Source organism: Carlito syrichta, unplaced genomic scaffold (genome assembly GCF_000164805.1).
Source record: "Carlito syrichta isolate Samal-C Ts95f unplaced genomic scaffold, Tarsius_syrichta-2.0.1 Scaffold285058, whole genome shotgun sequence".
Classification (NCBI taxonomy): domain Eukaryota; kingdom Metazoa; phylum Chordata; class Mammalia; order Primates; family Tarsiidae; genus Carlito; species Carlito syrichta.
The window spans coordinates 173,911-199,763 of record NW_007229154.1 but is presented as its reverse complement, the minus strand read 5'-3'; the positions used below and the strand labels follow the sequence as shown (position 1 = coordinate 199,763).

Sequence of the window (25,853 nt, the reverse complement as noted above, 5' to 3'; positions counted from 1 at the left end):
ACTCTCTGATGCAATACACCTATGCTTTTTCCACTGTCCAAAACAGTTTTTGAACTTGTCAATTTTGATGCCTTTTAGTGCTTCTATAATTTTTTTTGTTTCATTTCCTTTACACTGGCAAAACGTTTTCCTTTGAGGACGTTTTTCATGCAGGGAAACAAACAACAACAAAAAAAGTCACTGGGAACAAGATCTGGTGAACAGGGAGAGTGGGACACTGGGGTCAAGCCATTTTTAGTCAAAAACTACTGAACATTCAGAAAATAAAATTTCACTGCTGCACATTGTATGTGTAAATCACCCATCATGAAATCAGCAAATGCATTGAAAGAAATCTCCAAAAAACAAATTCACTGAAGCTGAATGCAGTTTCTCACAACAACACTAGCTGGTACGATGCTGATAGGTTCCTAGAACACTTAGCTAGTAGGAGAGGCTTGTACTACAAGGGGTTCGCCCTCCAAAAGGTAATTCCAGTTTTGATGGGGGGGTCTTCCCTTGTATATTCAAACCACTGACACCATCTATGGGTAACAGGATATTTCCTGCAAAAATCTAGATTTCCAAAAAATTATTTGGCAAACTGAGATCCTTTTACCGTATGCAACAATGAACTGGAGTTGTCAGTGCTCTCCCTTGCTGTCTCCTTTACATCACCTGTCCCGGGGGGCATCGGAGTTTGAGACCCCCATGTACATTCTATCCACTTTAGCAGATGGTAAACCCTCTGATGAGGGGAACAAGTCTTGTTTGCTTTTGCAGCCTCCCACAGTAGATACTAACAACTTGCATGCTGAATGAATACTATTTTTCCTTTTTTTTCTTTTTTTTTTTTTTGAGTTGGAGTCTCACTCCGTCACCCAGGCTGAAGTGCAGTGGCACACTCACGGCCACCCCAGCGTCAACCTACTGGGCTCCAGCAATCCTTCCGCCTCAGCCTTCCAAGTAGCCTGAACTACAGGCACGTGCTACCACACCAAGCTAATTTTTTATTTATTGTAGAGACAAGGTCTCACCAAGTTGCCCAGGCTGGTCTCGAACCCATAGACTCAGGCAATCCACTCACCTCGGTCTCCCAAAGTGCAGGGATTACCGGCTGAGCCACTGGGCCCAATCTGAATATGTTTTTCATATTTTTATTCTTTAACCAAGTTTCTTAAACCCATTTGCTCCTATTTGATTAAAACTGTATCATATGATACATGCACCTCAGATTTACTTAGTTTTCCCAAAAAAATTGTAAAGCTTTTTCTCATAACATCCTCAAACTGTATATGGAAATCTCATATGAGGAAACTCAGGGCTTTAAGTTCTTTGATTAAGGCAAAGAAGTCATAGAGTTAAGAGGACAGAGATAAACTCTAAACCGAAGTTCCCATTTCTGGCTTCACCTTAGAACCACCTGGGGAGTTTTCTAAAAATGAAGATACCTGGGCCCCATGCCCAAAGATTCTGATTCACCGGATTCATTTTTTTCAGCTCTCTGGTAGTACTGTATAGCCAAGGTTGAGAACCACGTTTAAACAAGAGGTTGTCAAACTGTAGCCCGTAGGCCAAATCTGACCTACTACTTGTTTTTATATAACTCATGGACTAAGAAATTTTTACATTTCAAATTGTTGGGGGGAAAAAGAGCAAAAGATGAATATTTTATGACATGTTAAAATTATATGAAATCCACCAGGTGCAGTGGCTCACACCTACAATCCCAGTACTTTGGGAGGCTGAGGTGAGAGGATTGCCTGAGTCTATGGGTTCGAGACAAGCCTGGGCAACTTGGCAAGACCTCATCTCTACAATAAATCAAAATAAATAAATAAATAACAAGCTGGGTGTGGTAGCATGCACCTGTAGTTCCAGCTACTTGGAAGGCTGAGGCGGAAGGATTGCCTGAGTCTAGTAGGTCGAGGATGCAGTGGCCATGAGCATGCCACTGCACTCCAGCCTAGGCAATAGAGTGAGACTTTGACTAAAAAAAAAATATATGAAATTCAAATTTCAGTGCCCATAAATAAAGTTTTTAACAGAACACAACCATGCTCATTCATTTACATATTGCCTCTCACTGCTTTCACACTGAGACTGACTTTAACAGGGTCTGTATAACCTGCAAAGCCTGAAATATTTACTATCTGGTCCTTTATAGAAAAAGTTTGTGATCTCTGGTTTAAACCTTCCAAGTAGAATAATAAACTAGTCATAATATGGCCAGAAAAGCAATGTGAGCTTGGAAAATAAGAATTTATATATGTTAATAGGTTTGTGGAACTTTCTCTACATTCACCTCACCGCTGAGAGGAACCCTAATCTCAAATTCTACCAGGGTGGCAGTGTTCTTTGAGTGAGAATGGTCACTGCTGTGGATCTAGTCAGATGGTTGGTGATTACTTTCATAGATTTCCAGGCCTGGTTCTTGGTGTATTCTGCATCAACAAGTTTTGGATTTTTCCGAGATAGAAGAATGAGAGGATCTCGTTCTGGACTTGTCCTATAAAAGAAACAAATACATGACATAAAGCTGTGTGGCCTATTCCATAATACTGTTCCCATTCCCTGAAAGGTGAGCAGTACTAGGACCCAATGCTATGATTGTCTGCACAGATGGACAATTCACTGGTGCTGTGACCGCAGAGAAAAGAGATACTGGACACTGCAGCATCTAGGTGACCCAGGGCTGGCCCCCACTGGACCTTCAGGGACGGGGAGTGTTCAGTCCTTCTTCGATTGTGTCTGGTCTTGAAGTCGATGTTGTTCTGGTCACTACAAGGAAAGTGCATGTAGCTTCTATAATCATTAGTACTCATAGCTGTGTGACTAGGTAATTACCACTCATCTAAATAGCTACATGACCTTTGCAGTATACACTCTGTAAAGTCTAGTATAATATTTAAATTTTTAAAAATGCACAAAAACTAAAGTGCTTAAAAACCTGATGAAAAGTGGAAAAAGTCATAGTTACAGCAGAGGGTCTTAGCATGTGAAGGTCATGGATCCTTTAAGAAACTGAAAGGGTTAATCACAGTGGCTCATGACTATAATCCCAGCACTTTGCCAAGGTGAGAGGATTGCCTGAGCCCACAGGTTCGAGACCAGACTGGACAGCTTGGCAAGACCTCATCTTTACAATTGATCAAAAAATTAGCTACGTGTGGCGGCGACTGCCTATAGTTCCAGCTATTTGACAGATGGAGGTGGAAGGATCATCTGAGCCCAGCAGGCCGAGGCTGTGGTGACCCTGAGCATGCCACTGCACTTCAGTCTGGACGTCAGAGTGAGACTTCAACTCAAAAAAAAAAAAGAAAAGAAAAAGAAACTGCTAAGAACTGTGAACCAACGCCTGCTCCTTCCAGGAAAAATGCACATATCGCCATGGTATTTCAAGAGGATCCTAAAACACTTAACGCTCAGACACGGCCCCAAGTTAAGAATCTGTGGTTTAAGATCTGAGAATCAGAGAAGTTGAGAAGGACCAGTAAGCAGTCGCTGGTTGGCCCATCTGCATGCTGAAGTCAGCTGCCCAAGCAAAGAGGCGAGTCAAGAGAAAGTATAATCTCTGGCAGGGACAAAAACTGCAAAATCCTTCTCCCTTTGTGGTCTTTTCTATTCATCTGTTCCACAGATACATATTGTAGATCCACCTGCCAGGTACTGTTCTTGACACCGGGAATATGGAGCTGAAGAACCCAGACAGGGCCCCCTAGCACTTTTCCCACGTCCCTCTTCTCTTTCCTCCCTGCTTCCCCCTGCATTTTCACCAGTCTCAGTCTGTGCTCTTCACCACCATTTGGCAGTCACAAGGTCTGAAGAAAAAGGCAGTCAGGAGGTTTGGTGATGAGTCCTGCTCTGAATTAACCAGCAGAGGGACCATGGCATGATCATAAGCTACTCCTAGGAAACGTAACAAGACAACAGCCATTTGTTCTGTTCATCATTATCCAATCAACGCCCAACACGGTGGCACTGTGTTAAATGACTACATGGAAGAACTTTATGCTTATGAATTTCAGTTTAATAAAGAGTGATTTGGGCAAATAATGTGGGCAAATAGTTTCTTCTCTAGTATAAAATTATGAATCCACACACTTCTTAGCTATCTTAGCTTTCCCTTTTAGCTACAGAGTTCGTCATTCCCTCAAGATAACTTACATTTTACATTACTTGGAAGAATATCTTTGTAAAATGTCAGAAAATACACTCACCTTGATCCTCGGAAATATGCTGTAGAATTTTTCTTTTCCCATGGCCACTGTGCTGCTGACCTAAAAATACAGAATTTGACCAGATTCTATGTTTTTTTCCTCGACTATACAAAAATGTGTTTTAATCATTTCTGAAGATTAGTTCTGAGCTTTGTATTTTTAAGTAAGTTTGATCAAGGCTACTCAAAACAAAAAGCCCTCAGTGACACTATGTTCCCTTTTGCTATCATTTCATTGCTCTGTGGGGGCCAGTCAGTTAGCTCTACAAATCTAATGCTCATTAACAAGTTAGCAACATTGAAAGAAAATCCCCAAACACTAAATGACATGTTTAGGGTCGTTTAATTTGGCATAAGGAGGATTTCTCTTTAAGTAGGGTGCTATTGATAAAATTTTGTGAGGAGAACTGAAAAAAAAAAAAAAATCAGAAATGGAATGAAATGGAAACCACACTCTCTGATTTTATGTTCTCAGTAAGTGGGAAGTGTTATCAGATTTAGTCTACATTTGCAAGCAACCTAGTATTCTTTCTTTTTTTTTTTTTTGAGTTGGAGTCTCACTCCATCGCCCAGGCTGGAGTGCAGTGGCACGCTCACAGTCACCCCAGCGTTGACCCACTGTGCTCCGGCTATCCTTCCACCTCAGCCTTCCAAGTAGTTGTAACTACAGGCGTGAGCTACCAAGCCTGGCTAATTTTTGATTTATTGTAGAGATGCGGTCTCGCCAAGGTGCCCGGGCTGGTCTTGATCCCACAGGCTCAGGCAATCCACTTGCCTCGGCCTCCCAAAGTGCTGGGATTACAGCTGAGCCACTGAGCCCGGCCAACCTAGTATTCTTAAAACCATACTAAATGCTCTATGAAGATTAAGTCCTGAAAATTCAGGTCTTAGTACACATCACCATGACCAGCCTTCCTGGCTAAAACTGCTAGCTCGCAGATGTGTCATTCTTAACTTTCTTTGTAGTAACCCCCCCTGCACAGAAGTCTTTGCAGCGTTTTCCTCTGAAAAAGGAGGGGTAGGCTGAACTGGAGTTAATGAGGGATTGGTGAGCAATATTATAGTAATGGAGAAACTCAGGATATCAGTTTTTCAGGTAGAGGTCCTTTTCAGACATATCTAGTGTATGTCACTCATTTTCACGCAGTAGAAAGCAGTGCTCAGGATGTTCCAGACCCTCAGCTAACCTGGTTCATCCTCCAGCCCTTCTTGCTGAATCACCTTTACCTGACTCTCAGTCCAAGGCCAGAACTACCTCTTGTTTCCCCCATACTTCCTCCTATGATGGGTGTACACACAATATAACCATTGTAGCACTGAATTTCTTTGAGTAAAAAATGTTACATGCTCGTTATATAAAATTCTAATGAAAAAGCACAAAGGGCCAGGCTTGGTGGCTCAGTCTGCAATCCCAGCACTTTGGGAGGCCGAGCCAAGTAGATTGCCGAACCCGCGGGTTCAAGACCCATCCAGGCAACTTGGCAAGACCTCGTCTCTACAATAAATAAAAAAAATGAGCTGGGTGTGGTAGCACATGCCTGTAGTTCCAGCTACTTGGAAGGCTGAGGTAGAAGGATCGCCAGAGCCCCAGCAGGTCGAGGCTGCAGTGGCCAGGAACGTGCCACTGCACTCCAGTCTGGGTAGGCCACTGCACTCCAGTCTGGGCGACAGAGTGAGACTCCAATTCAAAAAAAAAAAGTAAAAACCGCATCTAGAATCTGCCCATCCACAGGTAACAATGTAATGTTTTAGTGAAGAATTTCTTTCCAATCATTTCCCCATTTTAATGGCTCTCAACTAGGGTAATTTTGCCCTCCCTCCCTCCCACCCTGGGAACACTCGGAACTACTGGGGGACTGCTACTGGCATTTAGTGGGTAGTGGCCAGAGATGCTGCTAAATAATCCTACAGTGCAGAGAATATCCACAGTGCAGAGAATAGCTCCCACAAAAAGGAAGTAACCAGCCCCAAATATCAACAGTGCCATGACTGAGAAACCTTGCGCTCTTTATAACAGGGGTAATACCATACATACAGTTAGGTAACATTCTTATCAGTAAATATAAATAATAACAACAGCCAACACATAAACAGCATTCACTATGTTCCAGACACTGTTCTAAGTGTTATATATATATCTCAAATCATTCTCACTACCTTGTGAGACAGGTTTTATGATCTCTGTTTTATAGGTAAGGTCCTTGTAAGGTTAAGGAATTTGCCCAGAGACATGCCGCTAATAAGAGCCAGAGATGACACCAGAGTCACGGTTTTTAAGGCCCATTCTACATTGCCTCTCCATTCATGCACAGTATTCTATTTTATAGTCATGTCACAATTCACTACATCCCTTAATGATGGGCTTTTAGGTAGCTTCCTTTTTTCTTTCTCTAAGAAACAACATGGTAGTAAAATCCTTGTACACACATCTTCATACTTGTCTAATGAACTCCTCGGGATACATTCTGGATGTAGAATTGCTGGGTCAAGGGATATACAGTATACATTTTCAATTTTTACATATACAGTATACCCAAAAAAACCTTTAAAAAAACTGTATCAATTTACACTCAAAATTACTTCTCTTCATTTCTTTGGTCCCTAGGAATGCTGTGTTGAATGCATAGATGAACTGTGTAAACTGTGTATCATTATTGTTTTTTATCTCCTTCATTCTCCTACCACCTACCCATCCCTCAAAGACCTTAGTCAGGACTTTTTTCCTTTGGCCAGCACTAGCACTGGCCACTGCCATAGCCTGGTGCTATGCCAGTCCTCTTTTTAAAACCCTCTCTGACAGCAGCAAATGAAATCTTTAAATCCATAGGAACACTGAATTCCTCTACAGAAATGCAAGTCAATGAGGACAAACTCCCAAAAGATTATAAAAACAGACAGAAAAATGGCAGGCAGATGAGGATAGATAAACAAGAAGACTAATAAAGGTTCAAGGTAAGAAATAAAATCACATTGCTAGAGATTCTGAATAGAGAGATCTAAAAAACAAAATTGCTAGCCGGGCTCGGTGGCTCAGCCTGTAATCCCGCATCTTTGGGAGGCTGAGGTGAGTGGATTGCCTGAGCCCGCAGGTTCGAGATCCACCTGGGCAGTGAGACCTCATCTCTACAATAAATCAAAAAATCAGCCGGGCGTGGTAGCGCATGCCTGTAATTCCGGCTACTTGGAAGGCTGAGGGGGAAGGATCGCTGGAGCCCAGCAAGTCAAGGCTGCGGTGGCCGGGAGCGGCCACTGCACTCCAGTCTGGGCGACAGAGTGAGACTCCAACTCAAAAAATAAAAATAAATAAATAAAAATTAAAAAAAATAAAAAACAAAATTGCAATTATATAATCATGAATGAATTCAACTGAAGGATAAAAAGGGAAGATATCAAAGGAAAAAAATGTTCATATAAGACGATTAGGTTTCAAAACATATTCTCTCTCCCTAAAGATTGCTGACCAGTTTACAAGGGAGGAAACAGTAACTACACAGTAGAGGGACGAGATAACATCTTGACAAGGGGGTCAAAATTAACATCTCTAAAGAGGGAGGCAAAATCACTTAAGGAAGTATTTGGACCAGAAGTACATAAACTGAATCTACTCATGAGGAAATCAACAAAACCAAGCTGAAGAACATTCTAGGGGGAAAAAAAAAGTCCTTATTCTTTCAAAAAGTTAATGTCATAAAAAGAACGACAGACTGAAGAGTTAGCTCAGGTTAAAGGAGACTCAAGAGATGTGATAACTAAATGCAATCTGTGATCCCATACTGGAGGGGAAAATGCTAGATAGGATATTATTGGAACAATTAAATATTACATCGGGCTGGGTGTGATGGTTCATGCCTATAATCCCAGCGCTTTGGGAGGCCCAGGTGAGAGAACTGCCTGAGCCTGTGGGTTCAAGACCAGCCTTGGGCAGCTTGGCAAGACCTCATCTCTATAATAAAAAAATGAAAAAATAAAAAAATTAGCTGAGCATGGTGGTACATGTGTGTAGTTCTAGCTACTTGGAAGGCTGAGGCAGAAGGACTGCCTGAGCCCAGCAGGTCGAGGCTGCAGTGGCCAAGAGCATGCTACTGCCCTCCAGCCTGGGTAACAGAGTGAGACTCCAACTTAAAAAAAAAAAAAAGTATTATATCAATATTGCTTCCTGAATTTGCTATTTGAAGTTTGGTTACAAAAGAGAACATTCTTGTTCTTAGGGAACAATCTTGTTCTTAGGACTCTTTACCTTTAAAAGTATTAAGAGGTAAAGGGTCATGAGGTATGCAATATACTCTCACATAGTCCTGAAAACAAACTCTGTATATATTACCTATGCAACCTAAATATCAATCAAAGGAAATAATTGAGTTATCATCCACCCAACGGAACATGATGCTGCTATTAAAAATGAGGTTAGAACTGGGCACAATGGCATACACCTATAGCCCCAGCAACTCAGGATTCTGAGGGTAGGGATCCCTTGAGCCCAGGAGTTTGAGTCCTGTGTGGGCAACATAATGAGTACTCCATCTTTAAAATACATAAATAAAATGATGAGGTTGTTTCACACATACTGACAAGGAAAGATTACTTACCTACACCAATAACTAGGGGGAAAGTTGCCTAGGCGATACACATTTGTAAATTTTTATGAGAATGTATGGGTTTCATATTCAGCAAAAATATTTTTTAGATTTTTTTTTTTTTTTTTTTTGAGTAGGAGTCTCACTCTGTTGCCCAGGTTGAAGTGCAGTGGCATGCTCATGGCCACTACTACCTCAACCTGCAAGGCTCAGGCTATCCTTCCACCTCAGTCTTCTAAGTAGCTGAAACCACAGGTGCATGCCACCACACCTGGCTAATTTTTTTATTTATTGTAGAGACGAGGTCTCACCAAATTGCCCAGGCTGGTCTCAAACCCCTGAACTCAAGAAATCATGTCACCTTCACCTCCCAAAGTGCTGGGATTACAGGTGTGAGCCACTGGGCCTTGCTGAAATGTTTTTAAAGATTTTAAAAACAAAGCAGCTGTATAACAGGTTAGGAAAGAGCTACGAAAAGAAAAAAGAATGCTAAAAGAGTATTTGCAAGTACCTGAAAAAAAAAAGAGAGAGAGAATTAGAAAATTAAGGCCAAGGTCAAAGATAACTTACAGTAAAAAAAAAAAAAAAAAAAAAGGTTAAATTAGCCAGGCATAGGCCAGGCATGGTGGCTCAAGCCTGTAATCCCAGCACTTTGGGAGGTCGAGGTAAGAGGACTGCCTGAGCCCATGGGTTTGAGACCAGTCTGGGCAACTTGGCAGGACCTCATCTCTAAAATAAATTTAAAAATTAGCCGGGCGTGGTAGTGCGCACCTGTAGTTCTGGCTACTTGGAAGGTTGAGATGGAAGGATTGCCTGAGGTCAGCAGGTTGACACTGGGGTGACCATGAGAGTGCCACTGCACTGCAGCCTGGGCGACAGAGTGAGACTCCAACTAAAAAAAAAACAATTAGCCAGGCATGGTGGTGCATGCCTGCAGTCCCAGCTACTCAGGAGGCTGAGGCAGGAGGACTGTTTTTGAGCCTGGGAGGTTGAGGCTGTGGCGAGCTGTGATCATGTCACTACAGTCCAGCCTGGGTGACACAGTGAGACCCCGACCCCCCAAAAAAAAATTTAAAACAGGTTTTTTTTGCTTTCTCAAAATTATGTTAAAAAATGAAAAAATAAACAAGAAATGCTCTCTGGCCAGGCTCGGTGGCTCAGCCTGTAACCCCAGCACTTTGAGAGGTCGAGGTGAGTGGATTGCCTGAGCCTGCGGGTTGGAGACCAGTCTGGGCAACTTGGTGAGACCTCGTCTCTACAATAAATAAAAAAAAATTAGCCGGGCATGGTAGTTCCGGCTACTTGGAAGGCTGAGGCAGAAGGATTGCCTGAGTCCAGCAGATCAATGCCAGGGTGGTGTGAGTGTGCCAATGCACTCCAGCCTGGGCAATGGAGTGAGACTCCAACTCAAAAAAATAAAAATAAATGACATTCTCAATGTCTAGAGAATACAGGTAATATTGCCAGGTAATCAGAGAGAATAATGGATTTAGAAACCTGGACTTCAGGTAGATTTGTTTCTGACCTTGACCAAGTCACTTAACCTCTCTGGACCTTCATTTCCTTATCCCTAAAATAAAGTGCTGGATAAGGACAATTTACAGTTCGTTTTGTGAAATATGAGATTAAGTTGTTTTTTTAAAAATTCCAAGTAGGTATCTACTGGAGAACTGCCTTGTTTTTTAACAAAGATCTCTAACCACCACTGAGTCTGTGGTCCTATACATTTCTCCAGGAAGGGAATAGTCTCTTAATCCCCTTGAATCTTCAGCTACACTTAGTAGTGAGGATAGATATTTGTAGAAATAAAGTTCAATTAGATCTCTGCTTTCCTTAACACCTGACAGAAGATTTATAAAAACTGTTTCTAGAAGTTTTCCAATTAAGTACCAAAGTTGTTTGAATAATTAATGCAAAGTGTGGCTAGGTAAGAAATACCTACAGTTTAGATGACCTATACAATCTTAATTCTAAAATGCCAGCATGACGGAATCAACAGGTCAAGGCATGTCTCAGTCATGAATCAGAGAGGATCTGGAATAAGTCTGTACTTGAGATACTCATGGGACATTTACGCTCTCATACCTGTCTTAAGTACTTAGCTCTCACAAGTACATGTGCATTCTTCCAGGTAATTTTCTATCCTCCCTCACAACATACTCATTCATTTTTTTTTCTTATGAAAGTAGTTCACTCTTATTTAAGTAATCTCAAAAGTACAGAAAATTTTAAAGAAGAAAACAAAATTCTCCTATCATCTCTTCCATAGAGACATTGCTGATAGATTCTTGGCCTTTTTCGATGAATATGTAAAATATTTTTCTATACACACAAAATTGTTTATGCTATAAAGTTTTGTCTCTTATTTTTAACTTAAAAATTAGTCATTTTAAAGTAAATAATTTGTTATATAATACTGCTTACTTTAAGAAACACACAAAGAAGAAAAAAAAAGTAAAATCTCTAAAGGACCTACCTTACCAGATCTTCTCTGAAGAGGTCCCACCGTCCAAGACCTGTAGGATAAATTGGCCAAACGGCGGGTCCCCCTTCCCAAAATGTCCAAGCAGGATACATGATATCATGGTACTCTGATGTCTTCGACAGAAACAGAAAGGTTGTTCTAAATCAGTCTTTGAAGACAGCAAGAAGAAGCAAACTGCATTCACGCCTCAGGATCTGGACAAAGGCCTTGTTCTAGTGTCACATTGCCAAAGACATATTTTTTCTAGTCAAAGTCTAGACTCTAGACAATAAAAGGTAAAGGTGACCATGGCTTAAAATTCATAAGCTTACTGAATCCCAGACTACAGAATCACATTAAAAGTCAACTTTTTCCGTTCTCCAAAATTCTTTTGTTCGACAGGATACACACTATTGAGATTTTTAGTTAAAGAAATTAATACACCCAATTCTGAATAATCAGGGAGTGTTCTCGCTTGGTGTTTTACACTGTCTTGTCAGTTCTTAGTTATTTCCTAGTGAGTCTTTCTTTTTTTTGACTCTGAGCCTCACTCTCACTCTGTTGCCCAGGCTGGAGTGCAGTGGCACACTCACGGCCACTGAAGCCTTGACCTGCTGGGCTCAGGTGATCCTTCCACTTCAGCCTTCCAAGTAGCTGGAACTACAGGCACGCGCTACCACGCCTGACTAATTTTTTTTATTTATTGTAGAGATGAGATCTCGCCAAGTTGCCCACCTGGTCTCAAATCCCTGGTCTCAGGCAATCCTCTCTCCTTGGCCTCCCAAAGTGCTGGGATTACAGGCTTGAGCCACTGTGCCTGGCTCCTAGTGAGTCTTAGGAGAGCAAAAGCCAGGAAATACAGTGCATTCAATGGTTTAGTGTGGGCTCTTAAGATGGATCATATGGGCTTGAATGGTGACCCACCTGTTTACAGCTCTAGGCTAGTTACTTAATCTTTTTATGCCTCAGTATCTTTATCTGTGTATTGGGGAAAATAATAATACCTACCAATAATATGACCTATCTAAAAGGATTATTTTGAATAGTAAATAAATTAATGCATGTAAAAAAAGCTTAGAGCAGTGTCTGGCACATAGTAAGTACTCAGTAAGTGTCAACTAGGGTTACCTAACACTGTGGCACTGTTGAGTGTTCACTGGTTGGGCAATAAATTCTTGTTTATTCATTGATCAGGGTCAGAAGTGCGGATGGGCAGAATGGGGGAAAAGGGTGTTATCACACATATTTTGAAGAAAACTTGAAACCACTTGTTCCTTTTTTGTTACTTTTGTTCAAAATCTGGCCACTGATGAACCCCTAACTCTACTGTTTCTTCTGCAAGGCACTGGAAATATATGTGCAATATGCTATTTGTCTTCTCTTGAATAACTTAAAAAATGATGTGATACATCAAGCACCTCAAGCATAATAGCTGTTCAGTGGAAGATGTCCAATTAACTATAAAGTTGACAGACTAAAATCCCTTTCTTGGAAACTAGGAGCCACAGATTAAAAAAATAATAGGAGGGAATATAAACCAGAAGTTAGCATACTGATGGTCACACTTTATTACCCACAGAAACAACAGATAAGTAACAAACACAAAGTCCTTACTGACTTACATGAGAGCCTCTATCTGTTCTTCTGGGAGAATTTCACGACAAACAATGGTACCAAGCACTTTTGAGAAAAGAGGCTAGACCATGGGAAATGCAACACAAATTTGGCCTCAGCCTATTTGCAACACAGGAAATAAACAAGTCTAGAGAGAAAGTAAACTGTGATAAGGAAAAAGTGGGAATTAAAGTCCCTCTGCTTTGGAAAAACCAAATCAGAGATGGTGTCCCTTTCCCAAGTCCCTGGGGTTTTCCTCAACTCCCTCTTACCCCATAGCATCTTCCATCCCCTTTCTGCTAGCTTTCCCACCTCTACCCCCCAAATGGTTTCATTCCTAGTCTCTGAAGAACCAAGGTTCATTTCTGAAATACATGAATCTGAGCACTGAGAAGATATTCCCTGTCCCAAGGTTGCCAGGCCCACGCACGGGGTGTCCTACCCGCTCCTGTCCTCTGTGACAAGTTTCAAAAATCACCCCTCATATAGCCCTCTCAGGTCTCCCAGGCCTATTCCCTCAATACACTGCTTGGACACAAACCATGTAGAATTACTTGGCACCTTCAGGTTCACCTTTAGCCATGCTGGGCCCCTTGAATACTGTGACAGGTGAGACAGATGATACCCAGCACTACGGCTGATATGTACATCATAGGAGCTCAACATTTTTGAACAAAGATATTCTCTAATTTCAAGTCTATGAGCTTTCTTGGACCCTTTTCTCCCGTGCTCTGTAGGCTCTCCAAGGCCCACTTTCAATTTCTTGTAGATTCCTCTGGCCTCTCACTCCTAGTCTCCATCCGTACCTCTATCGCCTCTTAAGCACTCTTTCCCACATGTGCTCTCAACTCATCCCCCCCCTCAGTCTTACTGCTCAAGCACTATGAAGCTAACATAAAGACACAGTCATTCCTGGACCTCAGGCCTCATCCTCATCGGTACCCACCAGACTCTGTCTCAGGACAATGATCTCCTGCTCATATCCTAGAAAACCACCTTCCAGATCCCTGTACTTACCTTACTGAAGGAGAAGATGGGAATTGCAGGCTCCATCCATTTAGGAACCTGCGGATAATCTCGTACATTGATCACCATCTCCATGTCAGGGAGGCGTCCAATAACTTCCAAAATAAAGTGCTCAACACCACTACATCTGTCAATCAGAAACAGAAACACCATAAATTCACCAGACTGGTGCTTGCATGACAAGGCAGGATCCCATTCACACTTTAAAATAAGACATGCCAGGCATGGTGGCTCATGCCTGTAATCCTAGCACACTGGGAGGCTGAGGCGGGAGGAGCACTTGAACCCAGAAGTTCAAGACCTGTCTAGGCCATATAGCGAAAACTCAGCAATAAAAAAAAAAAAAAAAAGCAGGGTATGTTGAAGTGCACCTGTAGTCCCAGTTACTCAGGAAACTGAGGCAGATTTCCTAAACCCAGGATGTTGAGGCTGTGGTGAGCAATGATCAGTGCCACTACACTCTAGCCTGGATGACTGAATAAGACTCCAAAACAAAAATAAATAAATAAATAAATACTGAATAAAATGAAATGAGACAGGCCAGGTGTGGTGACTCATGTCTGTAATTCTTGAAGTCTGAGGCAGGAAGATCACTTGGAGGCCAAGAGTTCATGACCACCTAGGAAACACAGTGAGATTCCTCTCCACAAAAAAGAAAAAACCACTAAAAAATGGTGGGGTGTCATGGCATGTGCCTGTAATCCTGGCTACTCAGAAGCCTGAGGCAAGAGGATCACTTGAGCTCAAAAGGATTGCTTGAGCTATGATAAAGCCACTGCACTCCAGCGTGGGGTACAGAGGGAGACCTTGTCTCCAAAACTAAAAATAAAAAGTAAGATAAGCCAGTGTTCAGATCATCAGCCTACTGTAAAGCGTCCTGAAAATAATGCTTCTAAAGGGACTGTTCCTCTATTTTGTATTGTGCAAGTTATCATTCCTAGCTAAGCTACTCTAGCTTACAATACTTAATAAACATTTCCAAATAAATCATCACAGCTTTGAAGGCAATAATGATTGTTATTCCTTTCACTTTTCCTCCATTCGTTCCAGTTTTTTCTATATTTCCTTCATATGGAACAGTTTAATTAGTAGGTAAGATATGAATTCTGATATGAACTGGAAAAGTTAATTTTCTAACTGTGTTCCTTTGGCTTTTTATTTCTACTATAATTAGTCTTCAAATTTATGAGAAATTCAGCCTGAATACAGAACAATATCAAAAGCAGTTCTGCAAGCCAGAAAAGTGTCAGATACATGATCGTGGATACTGCAACACAGCTTTCTGACTAGACTCCCTGGTAATCCTCAGGGGATTTCTTTAAAGGAAGAAAAGATACACTGACAACTTGTTTCTGTTCCATCCTTTGAGGTCCTGACCAGCAATATATACAAAGGTAGCATTCAAAGGCTTGATCACAATCTTCTGGCAGTATGGAAATGGCTGATTTAAAGTATTATTTTATATACAGGTAGATAACTACAAAAATGATCAATGTTTACAAACATAGAAAAAATGCTCACATATATTAATAATTAGGAAATGTGAATGAAATAGATGCCAAGTTATCAATCTGATTGTAAAGATCAAAGAGGCTGACAGCACACATTGTAGGTGAGGGTGTGAGGTCTATTCAGAGCATGTGATACAGGGGCAGTAGAAGCGTAAATAAGCACAACCTCTTTAGAGGACAATTTGCTTCTATTTATAATTTTTAAAAAAAAATTTTTTTGAGTCAGGGTCTTATTCTGTTGCCCAGGCTCAAGTGCAGTGGCACAATCAGGGCTCACTACAGCATTCCCCTGCTGAACTCAGGTGATGCTCTCACCTCAGCCTCCCAGGCAGCTGGAACTACAGGCGCACACCACCATGTATGGCTAATTTTTTTATTTTTTGTAGAGACGAGGTCTCATTATGTTGCCCAGGCTGGTCTCTTAACTCCTGGGCTCAAGCGATCCTCCTGCCTCAGCTTTCCAAAGTGCTGGGATTACAGGTGTGAACCACTGAACATGGCCCATTTATCAAACTTTTAAAAAGACATTAATTGGCCTAGTTATTCCACTTTTAGAAATTTTAGGCCAGGATCGGTGGCTCAGCCTGTAATCCCAGCACTTTGGGAGGCCGAAGTGAGTGGATTGTCTGAGCCCATGGGTTCGAGACCAGCCCGGGCAACTTGGCATAGAACTTGTCTCTACAAAAATCTTTTAAAAATTAGCCAGGCCCGGTAACCTGCATCTGTAGTTCTGGCTACTTGGAAGGCTGAGGCAGAAGGATCACTGGAGCCCAGCAGGTCAACATAGGGGGTGGCCATGAGTGTGCCACTGCACTCTAGCCTGGGTGACAGAGTGAGACGCCAACTCAAAAAAAAAAAAAAAGAAATTTCACCTACATATATATATATATATATGTATATATATATATATATTTACATGAGTACTCACAGGTAAATGTACAATGATGGTCACTGCAACATTATTGGCATTAGCCAGAAATCAAAGAGTTGTGGTGAGAAATAATGCAAGTGTCCACTGATGGAGGACTGAACAAAGAAATTCATATAATGGATTATTATGTAGCCATTAAAGGGTGAGGTGCTCCCTATGTACTCTCATGGAACAATCTCAAAATCTCCTATTAACAGAAAAGAAATGTAAGCTGAAGAACAGAAAATACAGCATTTTCCAGTTTGTTGATGAATCAAGACACTTGTATATAACCACGCTATGTCTAGAAGGATATAAAAACTTTTAATTATGGCTGCCTGTTGGAAAGTGGTCACAGAAACTAGAGGTCTGGTGGTCTGAAGTGGAAGAGAAACTTCCTTTTCACTGAACACCTTTCTGAGTTATTCAAATATTTTTACCTTGTGTATATAAATGTCTTTGGATATTGAAAAAAAAATCTAGTTAAAAAGTTTTTTAAAATGTTGCAATATAATGTATATATTACAGCTAAAACACTTCTATATTCTTTCACATTTGGCTTTTAAAATAGTACTCTCTTATATATCATATGATCCCATTTATATAAAACTCTAGAAAATAATCTATAATGAGACAGGGCAGGCCAGTGGATGCCTAAGGGGACAGGGAGAGGCATGATAGTGACGGGCAGGAGAGAGGGATTGAAAAGAAGTGTCACCAACAACAAACAAGCAGAGAACTAAATATAAAGCACAATCCCAGGCCGGGCTCGGTGGCTCAGCCTGTAATTCCAGCACTTTGGGAGGCCAAGGTGAGTGGATTGCCTGAGCCCGGGGGTTTGAGACCCGCCTGGGCAACTTGACAAGACCTCATCTCTAAAATAAATTAAAAAATCAGCTGGGCATGGTAGCGCACGCCTGTAGTTCCAGCTACTCGGAAGGCTGAGGCAGAAGGATCGACATAGCCCAGCAGGTCGAGGCTGCGGTGGCCGGGAGCAGTCATTGCACTCCAGTCTGGGTGACAGAGTGAGACTTCAACTCAAAAAACAAAAAGCACAATCCCATTCACAATAGCCACACACAAAAATTAAACAACTCAGCATCTTCCTAACCAGAGAAGTGAAAGACCTTTACAATGAAAACTACAAAACACTGCTCAAAGAAATCAAAGATGACACAAACAAGTGGAAAAATATTTCATGCTCATGGGTTGGAAGAATCAACATTGTTAAGATGTCCATTCTACCCAAGGCAATCTAGAGATTCAACACGATACCCATTAAGTTACCAACATCATTCTTCTTAGATCTGGAAACAAGAATACAGAAATTCATATTGAAAACATAAACAACCACGAATAGTCAAAATCATCCTCAGCAAAAGAAACAAAGCAGGGCAACACCCTCGGGTCCCTTCCCACTGTAGGAGCTATTCAGTCCTCTCAGTAAATCCTACTTTCAAAAAAAGAAAAGAAACAAGGCGGGTGGTATCACACTTCCAGACTTTAAACTTTATCATAAGGTTACAATAATCAAAACAGCCTGGTATCGGTACAAGAATAGGCACACAGACCAATGGAAGAGAATAAAGATTCGGAAGCAAAGCCTCAATTTCTCAACCAACTCATCTTTGACAAAGCCTCCACTACCAACAACTGAGAAGAGGAGAAACTATTTAGTAAATGGTACTGGGAAAACTGGCTGACCATGTGCAGAAGAATGAAGCAGGACCCCTACCTAACCCCACACACAAAAATCAACTCTAAATGGATCAAAGACCTAAACGTAAAACCTCAAACTATAAGAACCTTAGAAAACACAGGAGACACTCTTATGGAAATTGGAACCGGCAACCAATTCCTGATCAAAAGTCCAAGAGCCCATGCCATAAGAGATAAGATAGACAAGTGGGACCTCATCAAACTGAAAAGCTTCTGCAAGAGAGCAGGGAGACAGCCCACAGAAAGGGAAAAAAATATTTGCCAACTGTATACCTGACAAAGGACTACATCCAGGATCTACAAAGAACTCAGATGTGCCAAAAGGAAAAACAGACAGTCATATTAAAAAGTGGGCAAAAGATATGAATAGGGCAACCCCTTTGGGTCCCCTCCCACTGTGGGAGTTTTTCTGTCCTCTCAATAAATCCCGCTTTCTCACACACACACACAAAATATGAATAGACACTTCTCAAAAGAAGACATTACAAGCAGTCAACAAATACATGAAAAAATGCTCAGCCTCACTAATCATCAAAGAAATGCAAATTAAAACCACACTGAGATACCACCTAGCTTCAGTAAGGATGACCATCATCAATAACTCAAAAAACAACAGATGCTGGCGAGGATGCTGGGAAAAGGGAACAGTTCTGCACTGTTGGTGAGAGTGAAAACTAGTACAACCCCTGTGGAAGACACTGTGGCGATTCCTAAAAGATCTAAAAATCAACCTTCCATACAATCCAGCAATCTCCTTTCTGGGAATATACCCAGAGGAAATCAAATCATTCTATAAAAAGATATCCAGCTGGTGCGGTAGCTCAAGCCTGTAATCCCAGCACTTTGGGAGGCTGAAGAGAGAGGACTGCCTGACTCTAGGAGTTTGAGACCAGCCTGGGCAACATGGTGAGACCTTGTCTCTACAATAAATTAAAAAAATTAGCCGGGCATGATGGTGCATGCCTGTAGTTCCAGCTACTTGGAAGGCTGAGGCAGAAGGATCACCTGAGCCCAGCAGGTTGAGGCTGCAGTGGCCATGAGTGTGCCACCGCACTCTAGCCTGGACTACAGAGTGAGACTCCAACTCAAAAAAAAAAAAAAAGATATCTGTACATATGTTTATTTCAGCACTATTCACAATAGCAAAATCATGGAACCTACTGTGCTGCCCATCAAAAGTGAACCGGATAAAAAAATGTGGTACCTATACACAATGGAATATTATGCATTCATAAAGAAGGACCAACATATGGACTTTGCAGCAACTTGGATGGATTTAAAGTCTATAATACTCAGTGATCTATCACAGAAACAAAGAACTGAGTATCATATGTTCTAACTCATAAGTGGACCCTGAACATTTATCATACATAATACTTTAGGAAAGGGATTGACAGTAGTGGGACATTGCCGGGAGGGGGAGGGCATAACATCAATAACACTCAAACCAGGCAAAGTGGGGACCAAAGGGAGACTCAAACTTTACCTGTACAATGTCCACTCCTACACCTAATCCTGAATTGTACCCCACATCTATTAAATAAATAAAAAGAAAAGAAGCACAAGAAACCGTTCGGCTGAGATGGCTATGTTCATTATCTTGGTATAAACATACATGAGAGCTTATAAAAGTACACATTTTCTTTATTTTTGATTGATAAATAATAATTATACATATTTATGGGGTATAATGCAATATTTTGATAGATGTTTACATTGTGGAATGATTAAATCCAGCTAATTAACATATCTATCACCTACTAACCATTATTTTTTTTTTGTGAGAACATTTGAATACTTTTTTTTTTTTTTTGAGTCAGAGTCTCTGTTGCCCAGGCTGGAGTACAGTGGCATGCTACCGGCTACCGCAGCCTCAACCTGCTGGGCTTAGGTGATCCTTATGCCTCAGCCTTCCAAGTAGCTGGAATCACAGGCATATACCACCATGCCTGGCTAAGTTTTGATTTATTGTAGAGATGAGGTCTCACCAAGTCACCCAGGCTGGTCTCAAACTCCTGGGCTCAGGCAATTCTCTCACCTCGGCCTCTTAAAGTGCTTGGATTATAGGTGTGAGGCACCACACCCAGCCTGAATTATATGTTTTAAATATGTGCACATTACATCAACCATACCTCAATTAAAGCTGTTATTTTATTTTATTTTATTTATTTTTTTTTTTTATTTTATTTTTTTTTTTGAGTTGGCGTCTCACTCTGTTGCCCAGACTGGAGTGCAGTGGCCGCTCCCGGCCACCACAGCCTCGACCTCTTGGGCTCCAGCGATCAGTCCGCCTCAGCCTTCCGAGTAGCCGGAATTACAGGCATGCGCTACCATGCCCGGCTGATTTTTTGATTTATTGTAGAGATGAGGTCTCGCTGCCCAGGCAGGTCTCGAATTCGCGGGCTCAGGCAATCCACTCACCTCAGCCTCCCAAAGGCGCGGGATTACAGGCTGAGCCACCGAGCCCAGCTTATTTTTTTATTTTTATTTTTTAAGCCTGAGTCTCACTCTGTCACCCAAGCTGGAATGCAGTGACACATTCATAGCCTGCTAGGCCCAGGTGATCTTTTCACCACAGCCTTCCAAACAGATGGGACTACAGGCCACTCCACTATACCTGGTTATTTTTTGATTTATTGCAGAGATGACGTCTTCCCAAGTTGCTCAGGCTGGTCTTGAATCCTCTTAGGTTCAGGCAATCCTCTTGCCTCCACCTCCCAAAGTGTCAGAATTACAGGTGTGAGCCACCACACCTGGTCCTTTTTTTCTTTTTTTTTTTTTAGGCAGAGTCTCACTCTGTCAGCCAGGCTAAAGTGCAGTGGAACACTCAAGACCACCACAGCCTCAACTTGCTGGATTCAGGTGATCCTTCTGCCTTAGCCTTCCAAGTGGCTGGAACTACTGGTACACGCTACCACACCTGGCTAATTTTTTGATTTATTGTAGAAATGAGGTCTTGCCAAGTTGCCCAGGCTGATCTCAAACCTTCTCATCTTCACCTCCCAAAGTGTTGGGGGTAAAGACGTGAGCGTGCTTGGCTAAAGCCGTTATTTAAAAGATATCACTACTGTTCATTTTTGAAATGACTTATTTCTAGCATTAATTAGATGGCCCTCTGGTTCACCAGTAAAATCTCTCAGCTCATTCTTGAAACAAGGAATTTACGTTTTATTTTGTTTAAAACTAAAATTTTAAAATATCAGCTGGGTGCAGTGGCTCAAGCCTATAATCCCAGCACTTTGGGAGGCCGAGGCGAGAGGATTGCCTGAGCCTGCGGGTTCGAGACCAGCCTGGGCAACTTGGTGAGACCTCATCTCTACAATATATCAAAAAGTTAGCTGGGTGTGGTAGCACACGCCTGTAGTTACAGTTACTTGGAAGGGTGAGGTAGAAGGATCACTGGAGCCCAGCAGGTCGCTGCTGGGTGGCCATGAGCGTGCCACTGCACTCCAGCCTGGGCGACAGAGTAAGACTCTGACTCAAAAAAATAAAAAACAAAATAAAATATCATATAGGTTTCTGAAAGTGGGTGAATTAAAAATACCTAGACTTAGAAAGATATAATTTGCAGCTAGATGGGAAACTCTGAAATATCATACAACGGTATGAATTTCATTAAGGAATGAGGTTTGAAATATTTAATTGTATTTGTATTTTGCCCATCTCTGTTTTCCTTAGTTATATGTAGCTGGAATAGAAAACTTTCAGTGTTATTAGAAATATAAATTATATTGCCAGTGAAAGGTCCTGTTCTCCCTTCAGAACATTTCTAAGCTCATGATTCTGACCAAAATGCTGTAAGGGCAGGAAAAAGAAAATTGTACTTTTCAGAAACTTTGAAAGTATTTCATTTCATCTGAGAATTGTTCAGCAAACTATTAAACATTGGGTAAGCCTTCAAAGACCAACAATGTCTATATTCCTATTTTAGTTCTAATTTGTGGAAATTAAAAATTCCCCTGTGCTCAGAATTTGTACTTTGAGTCTCTATTATTATCCCAAGTAGTGAAATAAATGTCTGTATAAAATACTTCAATAATTTTCCCTACTATAATCTTATTTTCCTGATGCCACATAACCAAAATGTAACTGATTTTCTCAGGGTTGTGGGATATTAAGTGATCTTTCTTCTTTTTTGTTTTTACATATTTTGACAGTAAACATTAATTTGTAATAAAGACAAATAATATAAATCTTTATGTCCAAATGGATACTTTTTTTTTTTTTGCAATGCTACACATTTATTTTACTTTTAATGAAAAAATAGAGACTGTTTAAAAAAAGGTTCTTAGGTAAGGTAATATCATGCCCTCTGGGTTCTATACCTTTCCATTTTAGAAAGATTTGGGTTAAAAAAAAAAAGAAGGTTTACCACTTGGTATATAAAGTGCTGTCTAAACCCAACTTCCAGGCTCAGCCCATGACCTTTCCTGCCCGCCCCTGCCCTCAACCTACTGACATGTCACCTCATGGCTAGTGTGATCTGCAGAGCCCCAGTTACTCCTCTTGACTCTGCCATCTTTCCCTCTCTCTCTCTCTCTCTCTCTCTCTCTCTCTCTCTTGAGTTAAAGTCTCAGTCTCTCACTCTGTCACCCAGGCTGGAGTACAGTGGCACGGTAGCAGCCACCACAGCCTTGACCTGCTGGGCTCAAGATCCTTCGACCTCAGCCTTCCAACTAGCTGGAAATACAGGTGCATGCTACCACGCCCAGCTCATTTTTTTATTTATTGTAGAGACAAGGTCTCGCCAAGCTGCCCAGGCTAGTCTCAAATTCCTGGTCTCAGGCAATCCTCTCGCCTCAGCCTGTCAAGTGCTAGGATTACAGGCTTGAACCACAGCGCCCAGCCTTGCCACCTCTCTTGAATAGTCAGTATCTACAATAACACTAACCCACGACAGACACTCAATAAACACCTGTGCTTCTCCTCCTCCTTCAGTCCAGCTCACTCCTACTAGGTCTCAAAGCCTGTGTCTTACTGCTACTACATTCAGGGAAGGAAGAGAAGGGACAGAGCCACAGCCAGGACAATCAGTGATGTGCCCTAGCCTAACAAAGAGAAGAGATAAGCTTTGACAGAGGAGCTGACAAGAAAAATTCCCAGGCAAGGAGAAGAGCTATTTTGTAGTCTCCCCTGAAAGGTGAGGAGGGATTTGCTTATCATTCCCCTGAATTGCTTCTCTATAAAATATAATGAAGTAAGCCTACATGTAATAAAGTCGGAATATATACCTATCTCATAACTCTTACCTCGACGGGAACATGCAGTCATTTTCTCGGTACAATCTGTTCTTAACGATCTGATAGTGAGTCCCTAGCTTCCGTCTGACTACCTCTGCCATCATTTTCCTGGAGATACCTCCTCGGAAAGGCGTCAGATCCTCTTCTATGACCCTGGGAAAGAAAAGGAATCATCAAGGAAAACAGACCAAGAGAGTAGTTGCATTCCACCTACTTCTTCAGTGCATTTAGGTTTAACATCAGAGAACACAGTAAGCTGAGGGAAAGAGAGAGGGTAGGAATGAGCAAGTCTTCTCCAGAAGCACCACAGGCAATCTAAGTCATCAAATGCAATAAAGCTACACAAAGTAAAAAGCAGATCAATGTCTCTTTGTCCTCCCTCCAACTAGATGGGCCATCCCTTGCCAATTCCATATTCCTCCTTCCCTACTCATGCCACATCCATGTCCTCCTAGTCACTGCAGTCCTGTGGGCATCCCCTTCTCGGAATCCCATAGAAGGTATGGTTTATGCCTCCCTTGCAGTTGAACACACATCCCTTCTTCTGGTCTGTCTGGTCTGTACTCACCCCCACGTCCTCTGACAGCCTAACAGCAGTGATCATAAAATACACTACTTTGTATTCCTTTTAAAGTTGAGTACATAATAAGTTTTCAATAAGTACCATAAGCACCAGGTGATCTTTTTAAAAAGCCACAATGACATAAAGAGGATCTAAACATTTTTAGCACATGAGGAATCTGAGACCCAAAGAAGATACCTGCCACAGTGGCAATTAGTGGGAGTACTGGGAATAAAACATGTCTGCTTTCAAAGTTATCTTTCTACCACCCCAAATCCCAGCCCTCACTTGCATTCCTTAAAGGCAACCATCAAAAAACTTATGATTAGATTCACTGATAAACAGATTTATTCCTTCAACAATATTACTGAGTACATACTGAAGGCCAGCCTCAGGGACACAGCAGCACATAAAACACAGATCCCAATCTTAACAAGCTTTCAGTGCAGGGGGAAAAACAGACAAACACGTGCTAAATGTCATAGGGAGTCAGCAGTAATGCAGAAACCCCCTGAGCCTCTCTTACCCCAGAGTATTTTTAGTCTCTAGAAGCAGGAAAACCACCTCAGGCACCCTTTCTGCTCTCAAAACATGCTTGGCTCTCTGGCCACTGCAGCCAAGGTGTCTCAGGGATGTTAGGGTACTTTCCTGTTGCAAGAACTGAACTCTCAAAGACTAATTATCAAAGAAAAGAACTCACCCATGGTAGCAGCTGCAGTTTTGACTTGTACACGGTTCATAATTCTCCAAAGACCTGTTAATTTGGTCAATAAATACTTTCCATTTTGAACCTTCAAAAAATGAAGTAAATGGCAGTTAACAAAATATCCCACTAAGCATTGTTTGCTAGCTGCAGGCAGGCAGAAGCAACAGAAGATCGAAACTTTCAGAAATCCCCTTCCCATTCCACTGGTGGAAACAGAACCCCGGGAAGGATTTTGGGCTTTTTTCCCTGTAACTCTCCAGCGCTTACGTCTAGTAGTTTTCTCTATCCGAGATCTCAGGTGTCCAAGAAACTGGGGAATTCCCAAGCTCAATGGTCAGTCTTCAGAAGGCTACAGATAAGCTGGATAGGGACACGGATTCTCACCTTCTACTAATCAAATCGAGTCCCGTAAAGATCAATTAAAAGTTACGCATTAAGCCCGCCCTTCGCCTCTTCTGGCAACACACACAAACACACCCCTCTTTGGCAACACACACGCACGCACGAAATTCGCCAAGCGCGGGCGATACCCTCTGCGGGCGAACAGGGGAATTTCTTCTCCTCGCAAAAACTCTGAATTCCGGAGCATGGGTTACTCTCCAGGGTCCTGGGCAGGAGCCGAGACCCAAACACCTTCACCCTCCGCTCCAGGGCGCCCCCGGTGCCCTCTGCCCATCTCCGCGCTGCAGCGGCCACAGCATCCTCCCGGGCGCCAGCCGCGCGGGGAGCAAGGGGATGGGCGAGCGCCTCGCGACCCGGGGCCCGGTAGGCAGGGTCGGTCCTGCCTGGAGCCCACCTGACTCCTTCTGGCGACCCTGCATTGGGGGCAGGAGTAGCAACAGCAGCCACAGCCGAAGCGGCGAGCTACCCCAACACTCCATCGCCAGCGGACCTGCTGCGGAGTCCCCCGCTGCGGAGCCGGCGGAAGCGCGGCCCCGCACAAAGATGGCCTTGGACACCGAGGCACGTGGGCGGAAGGCTGCCCTGCACAAAGATGGCCGTGCTGCCCTCTTTTTTTTTTTTTTTATTTTATTTAATTTCCCCTCCCTTTTCTCCACCTTCCAGGCTCCAGGCCCCTGGAGGAGTTTCCCTAAGAACGCTGCGCCTGGAAGCTGAGGAGGTTGAGCAAACAGACCAGCTCACAACCCTCTCTTCCCTTCGATTCTATAGCATATTGAAAACATCTTAATTTTCTGTATCCAAAAAACTGAAGGTCAGAGAATATCCCCCCCCCCAACAGCTTAGTGGTACAACCTAGGCTTGCCTCAGAGCCTAGGGTAGGTAGTTCTTTCCTTGACATCAAACTGCTTATTAAATAGCATAGATTTG

The 25,853-nt window shown here is 42.2% G+C and overlaps 1 protein-coding gene across 1 annotated transcript in view; it reads right to left on the bottom strand.

Moving 5' to 3' along the window:
• Positions 1-25,485, bottom strand: part of POGLUT1 (protein O-glucosyltransferase 1) — a 29,551-nt gene extending 4,066 nt beyond the window's left edge. The window contains exons 1-7 of the mRNA XM_008052631.2: positions 25,321-25,485; positions 24,519-24,609; positions 23,266-23,409; positions 13,868-14,003; positions 11,249-11,370; positions 4,200-4,259; positions 2,389-2,488 (exon numbers count right to left, since the gene is read on the bottom strand). Of these exons, the coding sequence (XP_008050822.1) occupies positions 2,389-2,488; positions 4,200-4,259; positions 11,249-11,370; positions 13,868-14,003; positions 23,266-23,409; positions 24,519-24,609; positions 25,321-25,405 (738 nt within the window). The 5' untranslated portion in view covers positions 25,406-25,485. The remainder of the gene's footprint in view (positions 1-2,388; positions 2,489-4,199; positions 4,260-11,248; positions 11,371-13,867; positions 14,004-23,265; positions 23,410-24,518; positions 24,610-25,320) is intronic.
• Between the last annotated feature and the right edge of the window lie 368 nt (positions 25,486-25,853).